The following is a 21,321-nucleotide window of genomic DNA, read 5'->3' on the forward strand; positions in this document are numbered from 1 at the left end:
CCTTTCACTTACTTTCATCTAACAGGAGAAGAAAAGGGAAGGACACCTCTATACACTGTTCATCTATGCAATTCACTTATTTATTTATTTATTTATTTATCTATCTATCTATTTATTTATTTATTTATTTTGTTTTATTTATTTATTTTGTTTTGGAAACACAGTAAGTAATGAAAATCAATCAGTAGTGAAAATCTATCCTAACCTAGAGCTGGGCAAACAACCTTTTTAATAGTTTAAATGCCGTATCTGTGGTATAACTGTTGTTCAAATGCCGTATGCTGTGGTATAACTGATGCTTTAGATTATTTTAATGACTGCTATTCCATGTTTTAACTCCATGGACCAATTGCAATTGTTTTCAACTTTAGCTTCGCTATTCAATTATCACATGAGCCGCATAAAACCCTCTCAGTTTCCTGCTCTGACAGAATCTGCACATTTGCAATTCTGCTTCCCAGCGCACTTGAGTATGTGGCTTTGAAACCCACTCTGCCAGTAAAACTGAATTATTTGATTGTTCCAAGAAAACGAACACAAAAGGGACATAAAAAGAGCAAGCTGAGTTTATTCAAGATTTGGACAAACATCTGTGGAATGCTCCTGGCATTATTTGCCCAGCTCTTTTTAACACTGTGGTGGTACAGCATTTTAAACAGCGTGGTGTCTATGGTACCCATGCTCACTCAGCATCTTCCTCCAAGACAGGATCTCAGACAGGCTGTATAACCCAAAATGTGTTGTACCCACACACTCACTGCAAACTCAGACCCTGCAAAGCTTCCTGGAGGGCGAAGAATTAAAGGGGAAAATTGTTCAAAGCATCACAATGTGCAATTTCAATGTAAGGCATAATCAAAGTAGCTGTGTGGGAGGATATTACTTCATTATAAACCTCAGTCAGATGTCCGAAGATTTCTATCATCTCAAGAGAACATTCCATCAGGCTCTACAAGAGGTTTTCCAGTAGAAGAAAAATTGCTCTCCTCCCCACCCCACCCCCTATCCCCCCCTCTTCAGGCTTGAGAAAGTTGCATGGCTCTTTTAACAGTTTCTAATGAAATCCCATATTACTGCTGCTCCCCTGGGAGACTTCAAAAGTCATGCAAACTTCACAGAGCCCGTATGTTCATAAACCTCAAGCAAAAGACCAGTAAGGAAATAAATTGCAGTTCTCCAATTAGCATCTGACATTCTCTAATGTTTTTTTTTGAAAGGGTGAATTTGTCTTTTTTCTTAACCATGCTGATAGAATAAATGAGTTACTAAACCCAGCATTATTTCATGTTTTAAGGCACACTGAAATCAAAAACTCCAATTCACGGTGGAATACGAAACAAACACAGCAATTTAGAACATGCTAAAGGGGCTAAAACATGCATGAATATTTTCTTCAAGCTCCTTATTGTGTATTCACAGCTACTGCCAAGCACAACAACATAGATGGGGTATTAGGATATGAAATGGGAAGTGGTCAAATTTTCAAAGCAGGCTGCTGGGTGTTGAACACTTTTGAAAATCTGGCCCTTGACCCTTGGTGGTGTTCCAGAAAGAAATCTCTCTCTGCTGGCACTTGGCCAATCAGCTTTGGAAATCCTTTTGCACAGTTATTTCAGTAAAGCATAAGAGCCGATCCTTAGCTTTCTCTGTGTGATTAAGCACTGTCACCAATCACTATGCAGCTCTAAGGTACGCATGAAATATTCCTAGATAAATCCTCCATCCCCAGAGAAATGTGTTTCCTGTACAACTGTAAATCCAGGTTCTGTGTTGAAACTAATCCAGTCTGGCAATGCTGTGGCCCTAGGAAAGTTTCCTTGGAAACAACAAACTCATGCAATGGTAAAGTCAACCAATCTTTTCATGCCACTATATTATATTAAAAACACCTGGTTTATTTATACAATGACTTACAGATTAGGGTTTTAGAAATAATAATACATAAACTTTATAGCAAAAAATATACATATAATATTTCATCCTTCTATGATATATAGAAATGATGTATATTTGTGTGTGTACATATATATAAATATATGGGTTGTAATTATGTTTAGGGCACTTGTGTATAGATATGTGTATCTACATACACACAGTATACATTTATTTATCTTTGTTGGTGCCATGTGTGTATACCTAAGCACACATAAATACACACACAGGACCATATTTACACTCTGTGAGTAGATGTGTACATTGCAGAATCTGCACACAAACAGCTGTAGTCCTTCACTGGCTGTGAGCATCAGGGGGGTCAGTGACGCCCACGTTAGTGTCCGCTGAGAGAGAACAAATGTCATCGCTGCGGGCATAGGACTGGCTTGATGCATCTTCCTTTGTGAAGAACTAGATTTGCTGGACAGTGGCACCCTGCAACGCAGGGCTTGTTGCATGGTCCAATCTCATTCCAGTTGTCACATGTTTTGACACATCCCGGACCACAGGTATCATAAACTGCACCGTGTTTACACTGGGTTGCTGAAAGACAATCAAAAGGAACAGAAGTTGAGTGTTACACAAAGCCAGGTAAGGACACACAAGAAAATTTACATATCTTGTTGCCTGCTTTTTACTGCAAATATCAAAAGGTACATTTTGGTATTATGATCATCTAGAAGAAAAAGCTAATTGTAAAGAGATTCCACTGCATGAAATGCAACATGACTTTACATGACAAATGTAAAGGTAGCAACATTCCTAATCAAAAAGGTATCAAGTTCTTAGCAGTCTTGAACATCTTGAGATTTTTAACAAAACTGACAGTCTATAAACCTTTGGCAAAGTTTCTGTCTAGAAGCAGATCTGTGTCTTGTATTCAATGACTAGCATTTTTTACTTACTTGTTATACTGTCTTTTATCAAAAATTCCTGAAACATTTACATGGACAGTTATTACCAATTCCACTATTACAGAAAAAGACAGTCATTCACCACAACAGGCTTTCTATTTCTAAGATTATACTTTCAATATTGCATATTGTAGCAAACCAAAACTATGTTGTTAATTCAGCAGCACCATTTCTTTTATAAAAAAATAAAATAAAAAAATCAATGATTTCTATCTTTTGTGCTATTTTATCAAGGGATCACTGAGAATGAGGATTCTCGTACCTAATGATTCCAGTATCTATTCAATGATTTATGTAGTTGGCAGTTCAATGGGTTTCCAACATAAAGACTACTGCAGGCTCAGCTAAAAGCACTATAAGGCCACCAGATCAATATTTAAACTCTTAACATTTTATATCCTGCCTTTTTAGTATGGAGAATAATCCATGGTTCAATAGCAAATAAGAGCCTGTTACTCTTTCTAACAGCTGTGCTGATGGCAAAAACAACTGATAAAATAGTTTACAGATGGTAACAGACTCTCAAGCATCCAGAAACATCTCTTGCTATTTACAGAGAGGTGGCTGAATTATAAAAGGTTTCTTCCATTTTGGGAGAGATTGAAAGTGCAGATTTTGTTAAAGAAGAGTACTGCTCTGGACAGAAAGTACTGTTTTGTTGTGTGGACTAGCCTCAGAGTGTCACTACAGTGTTGCTATTATTCATAAAGAGAATATGTGCAGAAATAAACTGATTAAAGCACTAAAGTCTCTAAGAGAGTTACAGGAAAGATGGAAGTCTTAGTGCTAAGGCATCATAAATTTAAGGGGTTCTTCTGCAGTAACAAAGTGATCTTCAAAACAGCATCAGCTTCTTGCAAGTTTTACTTCTTACACATTTTATAGCATCTATGCAAATGTAAAAACAGCACTGAAGAAGGAAGGAATTCTGGAAAGTTCTCAGGACACAGGTATTAAATGTGCAAACAAAAAGATGGCTAGTACAGCAGAAAACAACCTTGGAGTTACAGAGAATCAACATATAAATATTAGAAAGATATTAGATATAAGGTAGATATTAGAAAATAAAGTTTTCTAGCTCTAAGCAGGAAAAAGCACTAGAAAAAGCTACTTAAGAGCTCTGTGAGACATCTCTTATTGAACATCATTTTAGAATAAGTTGGGAAAATTATCTTTTAGGAATGTTTGAGATGATAGGCTTATTCTGCCTTTGGGGACTTTTTTTCAAGCTTTAGATTTCTATCTTCCTCTGCATAACTTCTGTGCACATTGAAGAAGAGAATAAACAAAAGGAAGAATTTAAATGAAATTTAAACGGGAAATAGGAATTTCAGAAGGTGGAAAAAACATGCAAGCAATATTATGCATACAGTAATACACTAGATTCACTACAAATTACACTTACACAATGTGTTAAGAATAGAGATCAAATCCCTAGAGTGGAAAGAAAAATGTGCAGAGTTTCCAGGAGCTTCCAAACATATTAATATATGTTGCAAACGTATTAATTGTCTATAAAAGTAGACTGAGATGCTCAAAGCACAACATGAGTTGTCTTAAAGAGGCCGTGACCTTAAGATTTTAGCCTGTATAGGCTTAATTCCACAAAGCTTTATGGCAGTAATAGCCAGCCTATTTATTCCACCTGAGCTCTTTTTGGTGCCTTAGCTGTTGGTTTTGAGGAAAGTTGGCTCAAGGTTTCCTTTCCACTTCCTCATGTCTGCCCCAGAGTAAAAGAGAATATATTACAGGCTGCCTTCAACAGCTGTGGTACCCATAAGTTCTCCCCAGCTCTACTCTACCACATAAGGATAGATGCCCTCTTGCATGTCCAGATACTTCCTTCTCCTTGAGATGATCCCATGGAGAAGACATGACGTCTCTAATTTCTGCTGTAGTCAGTCCATAATGGGGTTATTAACTTACTGCCAAGGGAAAAATCAGAAAAATACAATAGTTGCTGTTAAAGTTCCCCGGATGGTTTTTATTGTTGAGTGCTTCAGTTGTTAACATGTGGTGTGATTGATCCAGAACATTCCACGTCATCAACAGTTTAAAAAATAAAAATAAAGGCATTCTGCAGTAGGCTTCTCAGGGACTGCTGAAATGAATCAGTACCTTGTAAACATGGAAAACAGAAGTGATGCCTTTGCACCCATCTTTTGAGGCAAATTCCTCTCTTATAGAACTAAGTTCTGTTAGTAATAACTTGCTCAGTCCACTAGCAAAAAAAAGCACAAAAGTTACTAATAATACTGCATTTTGCAATGTTACCAGTCCCAACAGGATTTTTCCACTCTTCTTCTAGAACATGTGTTTGGCATGACAGATGTGAGCTTCCTCAGACCACTTTCTGAGCTGGCAGGACGATAGCCAGCTCCAGTCCAGAAGCCATATAGTCACATAAATACAGCACTGTGCCTGAGCTAATAAACCCTGCCTAATAAGGCTATACAGTTTTCAGACCAGAGCTGGCTTATTCCAGCCAGTTTGGCACTTTCACAGAGAAGGCTTGTATCTGTCAGCACCCATCTTTGTAGACATAGCTGTAATTTTTTAGGAGGAATTTTTGCTCCCCAATATAAAAGTCAAAGTACCTAACATGGAACTGCTGAAGACTCCCCTTGTAGTATGATATCTGGTAAATCTGCTTCCACAGAAATTTCTGAGCTAGTATTTGTGCATAAGTGCATCATGCAGCTTCTTGTTGCATAGTTTGGGCTTTCAAGGTGTTTTGAAGGACTTTCAAATTAGATGTCATTTGTGGAGCTTGAAATTCACAAAATGTCCTTTAAACACAGAGAAGTAGAAGGCAATAAACCTGAGCACTGCTCTTATCATGATACAGTTCTGTTGATCTTTCAAACTTTCAGTTTTTAATAAGTTTCCACTGAGAAGTCAGAGTAGCCTTCCCCCTTCTGATGCATATTCACATAGAATTAGAAAGATTAAAGAAAACCGAGATGTAGCAGGTAAAAAGAGTGACTTTGGCCAGAAAATTCCACAGCAGAGAAGAGGGGACCCAGCAGAGAAGAGTGAAAATCAGATACAGGCTCATCTTCCTCTAGTTTGACTGATCATTGTCTAGCCTGACTGATCATAAAGGGATGAAAGGAGAAAATTGTTCAGCTTTTATGAAGTTGTTGGAGCATGCCAGCACATCAATGCTACCATGTGCACTTTGCACTCTATTATATTCCCTATCTGCTTTTTCTGTGTGGGTATGTCCATGGCAGGGAGTTACTGACATCAGCCATCCTAGAGTCATCTTTCCCTCAGTGCCCTTAGAAATTCAGCGTTAGATTGCTATGGCCCAAGGCCTTTCACCATCCTCAGTTTACTTAATCACACTTTTAAAATTGCTTCCTTATGATTTTTTGGGGCTTAAAATGTATATATATATATATTATATCTCCTTTTCAAAACCTCTTCCTTCCATTTCTATCCCTTCTATTCCCTCTCCATCATATTCTCTTACTTCTTCATTCCTTCTCCCTGACGCTCCTGTTTTTGTTTGTTTGCTTTGTTAATACATCATATTTTTCCTGTGTCTGTCCTAACAAGTCTCACTCCTCATGCAAACCTGAATTCCTTTCCAAACCCTATCAGTTCCCATTCAGATCTCACCAATCATCCCTAGCCCTTTTCCATACTCATTAGCTTCTTCTCTTCACCCCTCCTGTTAAATGATACTCCCTTTACTGAGACAGCCTCAAAGGACAGCAAGCCTTGCGCTGTAGTATTTCACAGAGGACTTAGAGGAGGATATGATGCTGCACTGAGGAGGGAGGAAGAGCATGTAGGGAACAGGACATATAATTCAGCTTTCTGAGCATCCTGTTTGGCTGGCTGTCCAGACAACACAAGCTTTCTAAAGATTATAAAAATGAGTTAAGTGTACAGCAGTCAGGGTAGAGGAGCTGGCAACCACACAAGATCTGGTTTTATAACACACAAAAGAATAATTAAAACCTGACTATACTAATAAGTATACTCCATTTCCATCAGAACACAGCTCTTCCAAGTATCCCACCAGCTATGAAATGTCAAACAGGAAATGAAAGTCACAGAACGCTCAAGTTTTATTACAGATATATTGTTTCATACCCAGAAACTTTTATCCATAATTAGGACACAATAATTGTAACTATGAGTTTGGGGAAGAAAAAAGTAAGTTAAAGAATAAAATCTTGGTGCAGGCCACTGGTAACATATGGACGCATTTTACAGATGCAGTGGATGCACTTTAATGCTTACCGTACAACTCACTATAGAAGATCGTGCTACTTATTTAACACTGTATGCTAAAGTAAGTGTTTTGAGGGTACTTGACCACATACAGTTTATCTATATTTTCTGCTTAACAAGATTTCCCCTTCCCCTCTAGAAGTCTGAACTGAGGTTAAAAAACTCAAGTGGATTTAAGAACTTCTTTCATTAGCTTTAATGGAATACGTGTGTTTAAATTCCTTCATAATGTTCGCTCAAGGACTTTTTTTGCCTTAGAAAATGTTCTTGCCCTTGGTAAAATGACAGAAAAAATGTGAATAGAAGCCTCAATTAGTGAACTTGTGATATGCCAACAGTTGTATAAACTCTTTAAGGCAAGTACTGGAGTTTTTATTCATTTTACGGCATCTTGTATAGTGGGGTCTTGGTCTGAAGAGCTTTGGTCAAAAAAAAAAAAGTCAGGCTGCTTATTTCAGTTTCCACATGGATCTGCTACTGGATCGATAGATTAAAATTGTATATGTTATTAGTGCTGAGACCATATCCTTTAACAGTGCTTTCACTTACTGACACCCTGTTTGGATTGTTCTGTTCCTTCATAAGAAAAAATAAGCCTTTTGGGAACAGTAAATCAAATGTAATTTGCTCTGTCACTCACCCATTCCTGCTATTGTGCCTACAACAGAAAAGGAAATTGAAGTTGAGAGAGTAGACCCTAAGCCACACACAATCACCAAAATAGACCACAGAGCAATAGCTCTTTGACCAGCACTGAGTATCTTTATCTCGTTTCTTTCCAACTACTGTCAATGGCTTTACATAAATCTGAATACATTTCCAGGCAAACCGAGGCCGTTATAGAGTGTCATAAATTAATGAGACCATCGTCGGGGGAAATATTAATCTGTAATATTGCATTTTACTTCAAGTGACTATGACCACAGGCCACCGCTTCTCATGGAAGCAATTACTCACAATTACTTACAATTAATGCAGTCCTAATCACATGCAGAATTTGGTCCAAGTGCCAGACTTAATGCATGTCTGCATTTTGATATTACCATTAAAGACATTCTTTCTTCTTCCCTTGTTGAACCTTCTGCAATCATATATGTATTTTGTCTCAGGAAATACAGCTGTGCTTTAACAGGAGGTCAAAGGAGTTTAAACATTATCTGCAATCATACGTGGACATACTCGGAAAGGAAAAAGCATGCACTTCTTCCAGAAAGTACATAAAATGTACATATGCTAAAAGTACATATGCTAGTACATATGCTAAAAGTACATATGCTAGCTAACATTAGAAGTGGCAAGTTTTGTAACTAAATAAACATCTGCAGTATTTGATGATTCAGAATTGTTCCTGGTAAGGTCCCTCTCCATACCTCAGCACATAACTTCACTGATGATGTAACTCCAGTTCTAGCCAGGTCATTTCTGATCGTCCTCCACCAGCAAAAGGATAAGAGCCTATTAACCTAATCACTGGGTTACAAAGATGCCATCCCAAAATTCTTACCTGCACAGTGCTGCTCAGGTACCCACTGGACTTTCAACCCTTCTCGCTGACAGGCTCGAGCATAGGCCAGGAATGATTCGCAATAGCAGTTTTTATGAACTGGACACTCGCACATGTCTGTCACACAGGACCTGCAGAACAAAGCCCCGGAACAAATAAGCAAGGAAAGATTTAGCAATTATCTCACCAAGGTTTGGAATCATTTATTCTCCAGTCACACAGAGTCTGATGCCACAGAAAACTAAGCAACAAGAAACTTAAACATTTGCTTTTCTGCTGCCAAATGTAACTTCATGTCTCTTTTTTGATGTGCTGTTCTAATGCAGGGAACGCTTAAGAGCAACAAGGAGAGAACCACATGGGAACAGGGATGTGAGAATAAGAACCAAGAAATGCCAGGCAGAGAGGACCAAGACCACAGTGGTAGGAAGCAAACTCCAAAATGATTTGCACCAACACAAGATAAAGGCTTCTTTCCCATTACTGGAAAGTTATAATGTAATAATACTATTAATAACAAAGCAGCAGTGTTAAATGGGTGACTTCTGCAGGAAATGAGCACATGTCCTTCAATGCAAGGAATGAGAACTTCTCTCCAGGTCACCTCCAGCTTCCCCCCACTTTGAAGGCCCCAAAGCAGCTATATGTCTGTTTTCTCAGCAGCAACACTGCCAAATGCACAACTAAATGGAGACAGGCTGATGCAGCATAGCTGAGCAGTTCTTATGCTAGGAAACCCCCCAGGCACTTGTTAATAGCACCATCTTCCATTGCATGAGATGGAATCACCACAAAACATGTCAGGGAGCAAAGCTACTAACATGGCCCTAAGAAAAACTGCTACTGCATTTGTCACCACTATATTTCAAGTTAGCTAATCCAAAATATGTGCCCATTTGGCACAGATCTAAAATACAACTGGCAAGAGACAGCAGATTTGCAGTTGACAGTTTCTGCATACGCAAAATGCTTAAACGCTTCTGCAAACACAGAAATGCAAATTAAGAATTGCCAAGTATCTGCTGCTCCAAGTGGAGGGAGGGACAAGGTGTGAGGAAGACACACAGCCCGTGTGAGGAAGACACAGTCAGGGCCTCCATTCTTCTGCTTTCCAGGGACTGTTCCGTGCATGGACTGTGAGGGTCAATGGGCAAGAGCACCTTGCACCCTAGGGTCCTCTAGGGTGCCTGAGAGATCAAGGCAACACTTGTGAGAAGCACAAGATCTCCAGAAGGACTAAAGTCACAGATGAACTCTCCATATTAACTGCTCTTGCTGTGGATCAAAAATTCAACTGTCTTTAGGAAAAAGATGGATATGGGCCTCCTTTTCCAGAAACCTTCCCCATAGCTAGTGTCTGGAAAAGGAGCAAGCATCTCAGCAAATTAATCTAATGCCCTTATGCCTGTAGGATGCTTTGGAGTCACTGGGAGATCTATTCAAAACTAGGTGAGAGGATTAGAGGACAATCAAACATGGACAAACTTGTTTTTCCCTTCTGCCAACAACACACCTTTAAGAGGAATATTTTCCCTTGTCAGAGTTACTGGCTGATTCAGTGACCTTTTATATGGTTGTGCCTAACAGTTCTGCTTAACATTTCCATCAGTGTTTATTTTTACTGTCAGTGAATCCCCATCGTGAAATTACCTAAAAAGTCAATGTGACAAATAAGCAACATAAGTGCTAATGTAAAAAGGTTACCTGTCCTGCATTTATCAATATATACATAATATGAATAAACAGAATTGCTTTGGATCAAATATATATAAAATGTTCACATTTACAGACCAGTGGTTTTCATTTGAAATAACTTTAGTTTCCAGGGGCAATGTAGCTTTACTTTAGTTCTGTGGTGGGGTCCCTTTACATCCTTTCCAGTAACAGATGTTGCTGCTTGGGTATAACAGCTGATAGGCTGTAAGGAACATATCAGCACTATGTCTTTGGCCTTGTTTGACATTGTTAGCTGATAAAAGACCTTGTGTAAGCACAAAGGGTAACCTTTTTACATGACACACTAAATAAGTTCACACTGTTTCCTTTGGCCAAAATGTGCCTGTGATCTGCTAGCATTCTGTTCTGCCCATAGCAGGAACCACTTCATATCCCCAATGCCATTTGGAATATGTATTTCTCTTTTTACAGGGAAATAGGTGCTTGTTTGCTACTGCAGCAGATTATTATCACAAAGAAGATCTGTAGCTATCTCCACAGATAAAGTCAGTAATCAAAAATACCATTCCATCATCTCATCATTTCTGTGCTAGCTAGTAGTGTTTTACTGCTCCCCACTAAGATTTACTTTCAATGCCAAAGGTGCTTAGGGATGCTTGCCAGTGCCAGGTTGGTTATGTGTTCACTGACTTCCTGCCTTAGAACTTATAAAACCCTAAGCCTGAGGTACTTCTGCTTTTGAAGCATAACTGCAGTTCTTACATTACTCAGAGGGGGATGCCACCTTCTGCAGTGAGTCAGTGCGGTGACAGCTAACTTAGGTGCTTGCATCAGGTCAGGAAATCTCAAGGCTCTCCATCAATCACTCAGTCTTTCTAATTAATACCACATTTATGGTACTCTTCATGACCAAGCCCGGGCATGGTTTTGTGGATTAGGGAGGCGAGGGCAGTGTTCCCAGCCTGCAGGATGGCAGCAGGGCAAGCACACTGTTTGAGTTTAGCTGCTATACGCATGTGCTAGATGATGCTACACCATTAGCCCTTGGCATTAGAATGGCTGTAGGCATCCAGGCAGGCTCCAGAATGAAATGTGCAGTTTGGCTGGGATCAGCATTATTTGCTACGGTGTTCAGCATGTGTGTTCACTAAGGAAGGTAGCATGCCACATTCAAAACAAACAATACTCTGATTCATTACACACCTAATTGCTTGTGTAATTTTTATTTTCCTGAAGTGTTTTATCCTGGTGACAGCTGCTGGCTCACTCCCTAGTCTTGGCTGAGGACCAGTCATCAGACTGCAGATGTTCTATTAATGAATTACAATTTCTAATTATTTTTAAGCTTAAATAATTATGAAAGATGATAGTAAAGGAAACTATATGCACAACTGCCAAGCCCAGTCAATCAAAATAAAACCTTTTTATTCCTTGTAAAATTTCTTAGTGGCAAGTTTAAGGCATTAATAGTAATATTAATATTATTTGTAGTTAGATGGATTGGTAGTTGGGTAGGAAGGAAGGGGTCTTTTTATATCACTTCTCAAATTAGCAGGGAGCAAGTATGTGGTCTGTTTGATAGCCAACAGAGTCATTGCTTCCCTTCAGTGCACCCTGCGGGAAACTGTGCCAAGTCACCATGACAGTCAAAGGGCAGTTCTGGGAAAGGACCCCCCTTTTGCTACGGGGTGGCTACTGAGGGAGTGTTGGCACTGTTCCATGGGCAAACTTTGGCACTGGTTCTGTAATTCTTTTTCCAACCATGAATCCTTTTTGTATTTAATTATATTTCTCAGAGTTATTGTTACAGTTATATTAGAGAGTCATTAGGGAATGCTTCATTATATAAATTTACAATCCTATTCTTGTGTGCAGTCCTCACCCATTCCCCTTTCAAAAATCTTCAGTATACCTATGGCTTTTTTTCACCTTCTCCAGTGACTGACACAATTCAAACTTCTTTGTTAGATTCTGCAACTCTAACTGCATGTATGCAGAGGCTTTGGGCTTATCTGTACTCTAAACTGACCGTTCAAACAACATAAAAATACTCTTTTACTAAATTGTTGGAGTTACATCAACAGTGAAGCCATACTGTCAAGTTACCATACTGCCCACTGAAGGAGACTTTAGGCCTTCTGGGGTATTGTGATTTTTCCAAGAACAAAACATTTGCTTTAAGTGAACTAAAAGTGAGAATACATTCCAGAAACTTAAGCATCAAACCATTAGAGTCATATAGAAAGAATCCCACAGGAAGACCACAGTGGAAGTCACTGATAAAATTAAGCTGTTTTACCTGCTATGGAAATACATCCAGAATACTTGAATCAGCCTTAATTCTGCCCATAGTGGAATCATATCAAAATGCAATGATGTTGTGGTCCAAAATAAATTTATTTTAAGGACATATTTATATTTCTAAAAAAAATATTTGTCTGTGCTGGTGTCCTATTGTTTCAACATCTTAAATAGTAGAGAAAATCTTATCACCACCAAATGTAAGGAAATGGCTCCCAGAATCATATTTTCAGAACAGGACAGAATGATGCTTAAAAAGACAGGAATTTTGATCTTAGGCAAACTGACATAATTATTTATGCATATACATAATTGTTAAGTCCTCTTACTCAAATCACACACACTTGTGTAACAGTGAAATAACCCCAGAGTCCATCCAAGGAAGGTCCAAGGGGACAGTGAGAAATGTTGTTTCTCTCTATTACTCATCCTTTAAACTCAGTCACAGCTTTCCAGATCCCTACTCTCTTGCTGACATGCTCTTTTAAAAAGACACCTTACCAATGACCAGTGTAATATGTGCATATACATACCTACATGTGGAACAAAGCAGACTTTTGCTATTCAGTCATTTTCTCAGCATAGTATTTGAGATAAATAATGCAGCTCACATGCTGTTCTCCCAGAGAAAGATGTATAGTGCAGAGAGACATGTGGACACTTAAGAACACAATGAATAAAAGGCTTTGAACCTGTTCCTATTCAGCTAGGGAAGAAGTACTGTTCTTCCTGTGAGCCCTCCTTCTCAAAAACACTTTATTTGGAGCCCCAGCACCAATGTTGGCCTAATTTAGCACCAGTTGTGAACCCCAGCTCCAAATAAGTACCCGAGCACAGCCAAACCTCTCAGTCCTCCACTGGCACTAAGTGCCTCACTGTGATTCCTTTTGATGCTGCCTGTGCTGCCTGCAGGATGTGTGTTAGAGATGGTGCTAATTGGGTGTGTATAATCACAAACTGTTGCAGAGGGAAATCCATGAAAGTGAAGGCATCCGGCAGCTGGGGGACACACCCTTGAAGGAGACACACATACACACACTGCTTCCACAACTTCAAAGTGAACTGGATGAGTATGCTCCTTTAGCAACAGCCCTTTTTCACATTAAACCATGGAAAGTCTCCAAGTCTCACAAAGGGCAAAGAATTGAGTCCTGTGCTACATGTTCTGTGAAAAAGGAGGAAAGATCAGCAGTGAATCCCACAGCTTCAGTCTGTGCCACGTGGAACTGAAACTGCAGATATTCAGTGTCACTTCCTAAACATCATCAGTCCCTCCTTTCACTTTGCAGTGCACACAAATCCAAACACAGTCATATCAGGAAGGACTGTGCCGTTTTGCATTATATACATATGAAACCTCATTTCTCAACAGGAATGGGGGCATTTTTCAGACCTTCTGGTACTTTCAGGAAGTGGCTTTCCGCAGACAGAAAACACTAACATCCTCCCCTTCACCATTACACCACTAGGTCTCAGAAGACTTTACAGAAGATCTTGGAGTTGGTGCATCACCATCCCCATTTTACATACATGAAAATTCAGACATCAGTCCATGTAAGGGCTTGTCCTCCATACTGGGCATAAGCTGTATGCTTACAAATTCCATTGACCGGAGGGTCATTGGCCTAGGGAGAAGCATTAATCTCCAGTCCCACCAACCTGTGAGACAGACTCATCATAAGAACTTACCAGTATGCCACATTGGAGTTTTGGTACAATGTTGGCCTATTTTAGCACCGGTTATGAAAATAGCCAAAATCTACACAACAGTGAGGCTGGGTTCCTATAACCACACTGAAGTACTCACAATTGAGCAGCAAAACTCAGGATTCATTTTTCCTGATCCAAAATTAGACCTCCATTTTCCTCTTTCATAGGAAAAATAAAAACCAATGGCTTCCGTCAGTAGCTCCATTATTAGAATAAAGTTTTTATGGGCTGTTTTTCCTATAAAGTTTCAAGGAGTTGCCATTACTTATGGCCCCCACTAGAGAACTTATTTTACAAGGTAAAAAAATGAGAAGATGAGCCATGCTCCAATATATAATGCAAAGGCTCATGCTGTTCCTGTTGTAAACTGTATTTTGTCTGTATGTGCATGTCTAATCTTACTGAAGTATTGAAGCTTGTTATTTATAGCTGGAGTCTTTTTATGGCTGAGAGGCTTGAGATCAGAGCCCTGAGATCATTCTCGCTTTCTCCAGAATTTATTAATTTTAATACAGAAGCAGCAAATAACTCATGAGGGAGGTAATTTTGGAGGCTACAGAAATACAAAAGTCCTTACATCAATTGAGCATTCATTCAAAGTATTTGCCTGGGGGACAGACTGTTTCATGCAGCAAAGGCAGTCATTTTCATAAAGCATTTCTTCCAAGACCAGATAAGTATACCTGCACCCTCCATGCATTTCCTACACATTAGAACAACGGTAACATTTCCTTAAATTGCGGATCTATTAAAGGCATCTATAACAATGTTAGCAACACTCCATCACATTGTTTCTGGTAAGATCTGGATCAAAAAACTCTAAAAACCTGGGAGCAGAGAAAGAACTCACAGCACATCTTCTGTGAGCACTGCAGAGCAAATCTACAAATATACTTTCCATAGGGAAATCTCATTCCTATAAATAGATTATTGGCTTGAGAATGCTTGAGAGTATCACAGTTATTTTTGGTTGGTTTCTGAGGAGGAGTTTGCAACATTTGAATCATGTAGTCATGTAATCACTCTTGGAGGAGTTGTGGACTCGAATGAGGGTGGAAAGGCCTTGCAGAGGGATCTGGATAGGTTGGAGAGCTGGGCGATCGCCAACCGCATGAAGTTCAATAAGAGCAAGTGCCGGGTCCTGCACCTGGGACGGGGAAACCCAGGCTGCACGTACAGACTGGGCGATGAGACGCTGGAGAGCAGCCTTGAAGAGAGGGATCTGGGGGTCGTGGTAGACAGCAAGTTCAATATGAGCCAGCAGCGTGCCCTGGCAGCCAGGAGGGCCAACCGTGTCCTGGGGTGCATCAAGCACGGCATCACTAGTAGGTCGAGGGAGGTGATTGTCCCGCTCTACTCTGCGCTGGTGCGGCCTCACCTTGAGTACTGTGTGCAGTTCTGGGCACCACAGTATAAAAAGGACATGAAACTGTTGGAGAGTGTCCAGAGGAGGGCTACGAAGATGGTGAAAGGCCTGGAGGGGAAGACGTACGAGGAACGGCTGAGGGCACTGGGCCTGTTCAGCCTGGAGAAGAGGAGGCTGAGGGGAGACCTCATCGCAGTCTACAACTTCCTCGTAAGGGGGTGTCGAGAGGCAGGAGACCTTTTCTCCATTAACACTAGCGACAGGACCCGCGGGAACGGGGTTAAGCTGAAGCAGGGGAAGTTTAGGCTTGACATCAGGAGGAAGTTCTTCACAGAGAGAGTAGTTGCACACTGGAACAGGCTCCCCAGGGAAGTGGTCACTGCACCGAGCCTGACTGAATTTAAGAAGAGATTGGACTGTGCGCTTAGTCACATGGTCTGAACTTTTGGGTAGACCTGTGCGGTGTCAAGAGTTGGACTTGATGATCCTTAAGGGTCCCTTCCAACTCAGGATATTCTATGATTCTATGATTCTATGTGTTTGAATTTCATCCCAGTCCCTGATTTTTGTGCAAATTTGAGTCAACCATGGATGGTATTGCCATGAGGAGGCCAGCAGAAAAAAAAAAATGTTAAAACACACATCTCCACAAAACGGATAGAGCTATATGTGGTTTAAGGTTTCTTGGGCACAGCAGTCACTTTACACTCACACCGAAGAGTCCTAATTTAACTGCCTACCATTGTTCCTGCTCCAGAGATAGACTTGGCACTCAGAGTCAATTAAACAAAATTACACAAGATATTCACATCCATCCCTGCCATGCCAAGGCACCCTTCCAAAAGATATTTGGAGGAGTTCAGTCAACTTGGGAAAAGGATGTTTTAAATGAAAGTGATAATTATTGTTGGTAATTTCCAACATAGCACAGACAGACAGTAATTCAATTTTGATTCCTTTGCATATCCAGCTCCTATAAAAGTAGTCAGAACCCATGCTTTCTTCAAAAAGTGTAAGCAAAAATGATATTTTCCAGTGACACTGAATAAGTGAAGGTACATGCAGACTTCTGAAAAAGCATACTGTGCTGCACAATATCACCATAAGCCTGTACCACATGCTGCTAAAAGTATTATCCAAAAGCCTTTGGAAAATGCCAAAAAGAGTGTTCTATGTGTATTTTTAACCTTTATGAAAAAAGAGCATACTCTGCCAGATTTGCATTTTATTGCCTTAACCAACATTACCCACAAGAATATGGTAAAATGAACAATGAAACATTCTGGAACGTTTTCTAAAACTGTATCAAATTAAAGTTCTCAAGACAGCACTACTCTGACATCATATTTATAATCTTCCCTGACTATGTAGTAGCAGTGGTAAAGCCATTTAAAAGGAGAGAAGGGGGAAGAACCAAATAAAGAGCAAAACAGAAGAGCAACCTTCCCTACTTCCTTCTTCGTATTTCCCCCAATGTCTCAAATAGGCTTTTTCTATCTTGTGCTTGGACCTTACAGGCATCTGTGGGTTTAAATGTTCTTTCTGGTCCTAAGAATGGAAAGGATGGCTAAAATCCCTCCGTGGGGAAATAGCTGAGCCATGACTGAAGAAGACAATGAAGTCCCATGCTGGGCTCCAAGAAGCATCTGGTATGACTCAGAATATTTCCTAGAGCTGAAGGTTACAATACAGTTGAGCAGCTGTCTTGCTACCTTTACTGGGAGTGGATTTTTGCTGAAAATCTCCAGCAGAATAGAGAAATGCCATCCGCACACAGCCCTGGAAGAGCTGACCCCTTGTACTCTCACTCTTTCAGAAAGTGGGAAAAGGTTTTCCCCTGCTATTCTGTTTCAGTTTTGCTGGGGCATGCAGAGTGTAACTTTTAAAGTCATGACATTCGAAAGAAATAGTTGTATGTATGAGAACTCAACCACTTTGGTTTGAGTCTGAGTTCACACATAGCATATACCTCAAAGTGAAACTGTTAAAAACAACTTCCCTGTGCACACAGGATTAGCATTTTGCATCCAGAATTACTGGAACAAAGAAGACACACAGCATTTCAAGTATGTGCCCAATACCACACTGAAACATGCCTGTTTATAATTGCCTTCTTTTACTTGCTTACTCAAGCAGTATGCATGCAAGTTGTTCCACTTTTTTTTTGGTGGGATTACTGAAAAAAAAAAAAAGCAAAAAAACAAACAAACAAACAAAAACATTTGGCTGCCTGTATGTTGTATGCTCTATAGCTTATATATTTGGTTGGAAAAAACAAGGACCATAATAACTGCTATAGAACAGACAGTTTCCAAAATAATTATTAAGAGGCTAACTGCAATAAAAAAGTTTGGACCAACAAAAAGATACAGATGCATAGTTAGAAGTATCACCTGGAACATGACACTGGAGGTTCAAAAACTGGAACCTGGTTTCTGAGGACACATATTTCTTAAGTTTATATCCACAGTCATACACTTGCAAATGTGCATCACATAACTAGTAAAAAATATGCTACCCAATACAGCAGAACATGCATTTGTCCAAAGCCGTCTGGCAACCAGTCTTGGTGCCCTGAGGGCTTAATATTCAGAAAGAAAGTCTCCTCCTAAGGGATTTTCTAGCAAAAATCCCATCTTTCACAGTCCCAGTGACCTAAGGACTGCAGCCTATTTGCTTGTCACTGATTCCCTATGGCTGTGGCTGTAAACACTGCTGCAGTGTTTGGGCCACACTGACCTTCTTTCTGCATCCAGAACCCCATCGTCTCTCCTCAGAACCCACAACCTAGACAAATCCCCAAATTTCACAATCTTCTATTTTGGATTTCTTAAACCAATGAGATTCCTTATTATTTATCATGTTCTGAAATAACACATCAGTATTCAAGCTACTTCAACTGACCACTAGCATTTCAGATGTGTAATCAAGTCTTTCTTATGAGAGGAAAAGATAGGGACAACGTCTTAGTGGACCTTCTGAATATCCATACTAATACTTTTACACTTTTGTTTTTCTCACTATGTGAGAAACCTGCCTAGCCTAGCACTTACACTGCTAATGTGAATTTGCCTTGCAACTGAGTTAATCCATGAGGGAATTTGCAGTGTCCTTTGGCATAGCTACCACAGAAAATGCACCTTATTTTGCACCTTTTGCATTATATAATTGACATAAAATTTTATCTTTTTCTCTGTGCCTAGACTCTATTTTTAAAGAAGATTCCACCTAGTTTCTAGTTCTTCAAGCAGAGAGTGAACTGTCATATCTTACCTACAGAGAGAAAACAACAGTCATTGCAACCCAGGAAAAAAAAAAAAAAAAAACTGCTTTAATATTTAAATTCATAGCATTCAAGTGGTTCTTTCAATCAGCAGTTTAATTTTGTTTTTTACATTTACAGTGCAAATGAACATGGCAAATTAATCTAATATGACTGCATAAACTTTCACTGTAGTAGACAGAGAGCCCATTAGTGTATTCTGTGTGACAGTCCTCATCCAAGAAAAGCCAGAGTTGTCAGGACTTTATAAACATCCTAGATAGAACCTCAAAAATTATTGAGAGGTTTTAAAGTCATGACCTTAGAGAAACACAAACCATCTACATATTGCCATAGTCATGAAATAGCCATGTAAAATACCACAAGATTTAAATCTTCTAAAATAAAAAGCAGGTCATCTCCTACTCTCTACCAACTAAATATATTGCGATTCTGCTACGCTATCTATCATAAAAATATGCCATATCCAATAACGAGCACAATGAGAACATGACACAGGAAATATTTCCAAAGTGTAAATGTAAACTGAAGTTATCTTCAGCTTTTGATGATGATTCCCTGTATATATATCCAAGGAGGTCTTGTGATACCTCAAACAGGCTGGCTAGTTTTGAAACTCTCATTCTTAAACTCTGCAGAGCCCACTCTGTGGCTTAACCCGTATGAAATTAACTTTGATCAAGCATATTTTTCCTCTAGGTGGCTGCAGAGCATTTAAAAAGTTGCTGGTTCCAGATGGAATATGAGAGAGAGAGAGAGAGTAAGGGAAAGAGTAGACAGGAGATTGTTACTTAGAAAACAGCCTCCCTCCTCATCTTGCTTCCTTTACAAAGCAGAAGCCAAAATCCTATTTCAGCAAAGTTAGATTTACCATGAGCATGTCACACTACCACCGTGTCACGCACACACATTGCATTTAATCTCAGAAGTTTCACTCTTTGCTCACCATCAAAGATAATGGGCTAGAAAGAGGACTTGCAAAAAGTGGCACAAGGGCCAACTTACCTGAATTGAAACATTCAAAAAACACTCTCTTCCCAGTTTTATGACTTCCTGTGTGGTCTTGGCCCAGACCCATAGGAAGATGTAGGCACATTAAGGTATGATTTAGGCAGAGTTCATACACCTGAATCCAAAGCTGTGGTCCTGGCTTGGTTGCCCTGACCCTGTCAATGCATCCTGGCAATGCTGGAGACTTAGTACCTCCTTTTACATTTCTTCAGACACATCTGCTTTTACTCCACATGTTTCCAAGGCTGCATGGTCATTGGCAGGGATAGGCTCAACCGGCATCTCAACCATGAGGGCCTCTCACCCACAGAGCCAGGCTGTCTTAAAAGAGTGGCAGTGCTGTCATGGTCCTGTTCCAGTGAGTGTAACAGCTTGACAGTGGCCCAGCATTCAGCCAGAAGTAAGGGAGCTGGCTTCTAGTCTCTGACCTATGGTCAGTTTTGGCTTAGTCTGCACTTCACATAAAGAAAGCTTTAGATAAGCGATGCTCTGTGTGCTACAACAGTTCTTTAACCTTAGCACAAGATCTCAACTGTAAAACACCATACAGAGCCTGAAAATACTGTGCTTGAAATGCTGGCTCCGGTGAAATCAATGGTAATTTTCCTACTGATAACACAGAAGTCAAGATTCAGAACCATCATCAGCTTTTCTTGCTGTACTTCAAGGCTTTGAAGGATCCAGACGCTTTCAGGGCATGGTTATACATTAAATTCAATCTTCCTGAATTAAAATGCTATGAATTAAAGTTTCCTGTACTAGACATAGTGACTCCACGACATATTGGCCTTGCCCAGGAGCCACAGGAACCCACAAGAATATTATAAAGTCAGAATGACCTAATTCTGGGTGAGGTGGAATGAGATGATGCAAGGACACAGAGCCAAGGTTTGTTCTCCTTCATGACAAACTTACCTTTCAGTGTGTTGGCTCAGGCACAGTACTTTACTCGGCTAAATACAAAGAGAGCTCTGATGCAAATCATCAGTCTTTAAAGTGAAATGTTGGCCATGACCATGAGCAAACCCTCCCTATCACAAAATGATCACAACCTCATTAGGTCCACACTTCTGAGTTATTTTTCTGCTACTCTCTTGGTGATGCCCAGTGGTGAAGGTAACACGCTAAGATTACTTCTGGGGTTTGTCTTGTATAAAAAGTCCTAAGCATCTGAATTTGACTTTGCTTCTTTTTGTTGGCTAAGTGGAGTCTTTACCAAGCAGATTTGTGCCTGGTGTTAGCCACTGTGAGGATGTTGCCTGATGGAGCCATAAAGCAATTCATTCTCTCTCCATCACTTTTCACTCCATAAAATCTTCCCTGGCCTCCCCACAGAAACAGCAGAAAGATCTCAGAGCAGTACCAGTTTGTT

The 21,321-nt window shown here is 39.9% G+C and overlaps 1 protein-coding gene across 7 annotated transcripts in view; it reads right to left on the reverse strand.

Annotated features, from left to right (window-relative positions):
- Positions 1-544: 544 nt before the first annotated feature.
- BMPER (BMP binding endothelial regulator) overlaps positions 545-21,321 on the reverse strand; it is a 159,241-nt gene continuing 138,464 nt past the window's right edge. For 6 of the 7 annotated variants that reach the window (XM_027451419.3, XM_027451418.3, XM_038174729.2 and 3 more), the window contains 2 exons: positions 8,602-8,732; positions 545-2,478 (listed from right to left, as the gene is read on the reverse strand). In XM_027451419.3, the coding sequence (XP_027307220.1) occupies positions 2,297-2,478; positions 8,602-8,732 (313 nt within the window). In that variant the 3' untranslated portion in view covers positions 545-2,296. The remainder of the gene's footprint in view (positions 2,479-8,601; positions 8,733-21,321) is intronic. The other variant, XM_038174733.2, reaches the window with a different exon arrangement.

The sequence above is a fragment of the Anas platyrhynchos genome, chromosome 2, assembly GCF_047663525.1.
Source record: "Anas platyrhynchos isolate ZD024472 breed Pekin duck chromosome 2, IASCAAS_PekinDuck_T2T, whole genome shotgun sequence".
Classification (NCBI taxonomy): domain Eukaryota; kingdom Metazoa; phylum Chordata; class Aves; order Anseriformes; family Anatidae; genus Anas; species Anas platyrhynchos.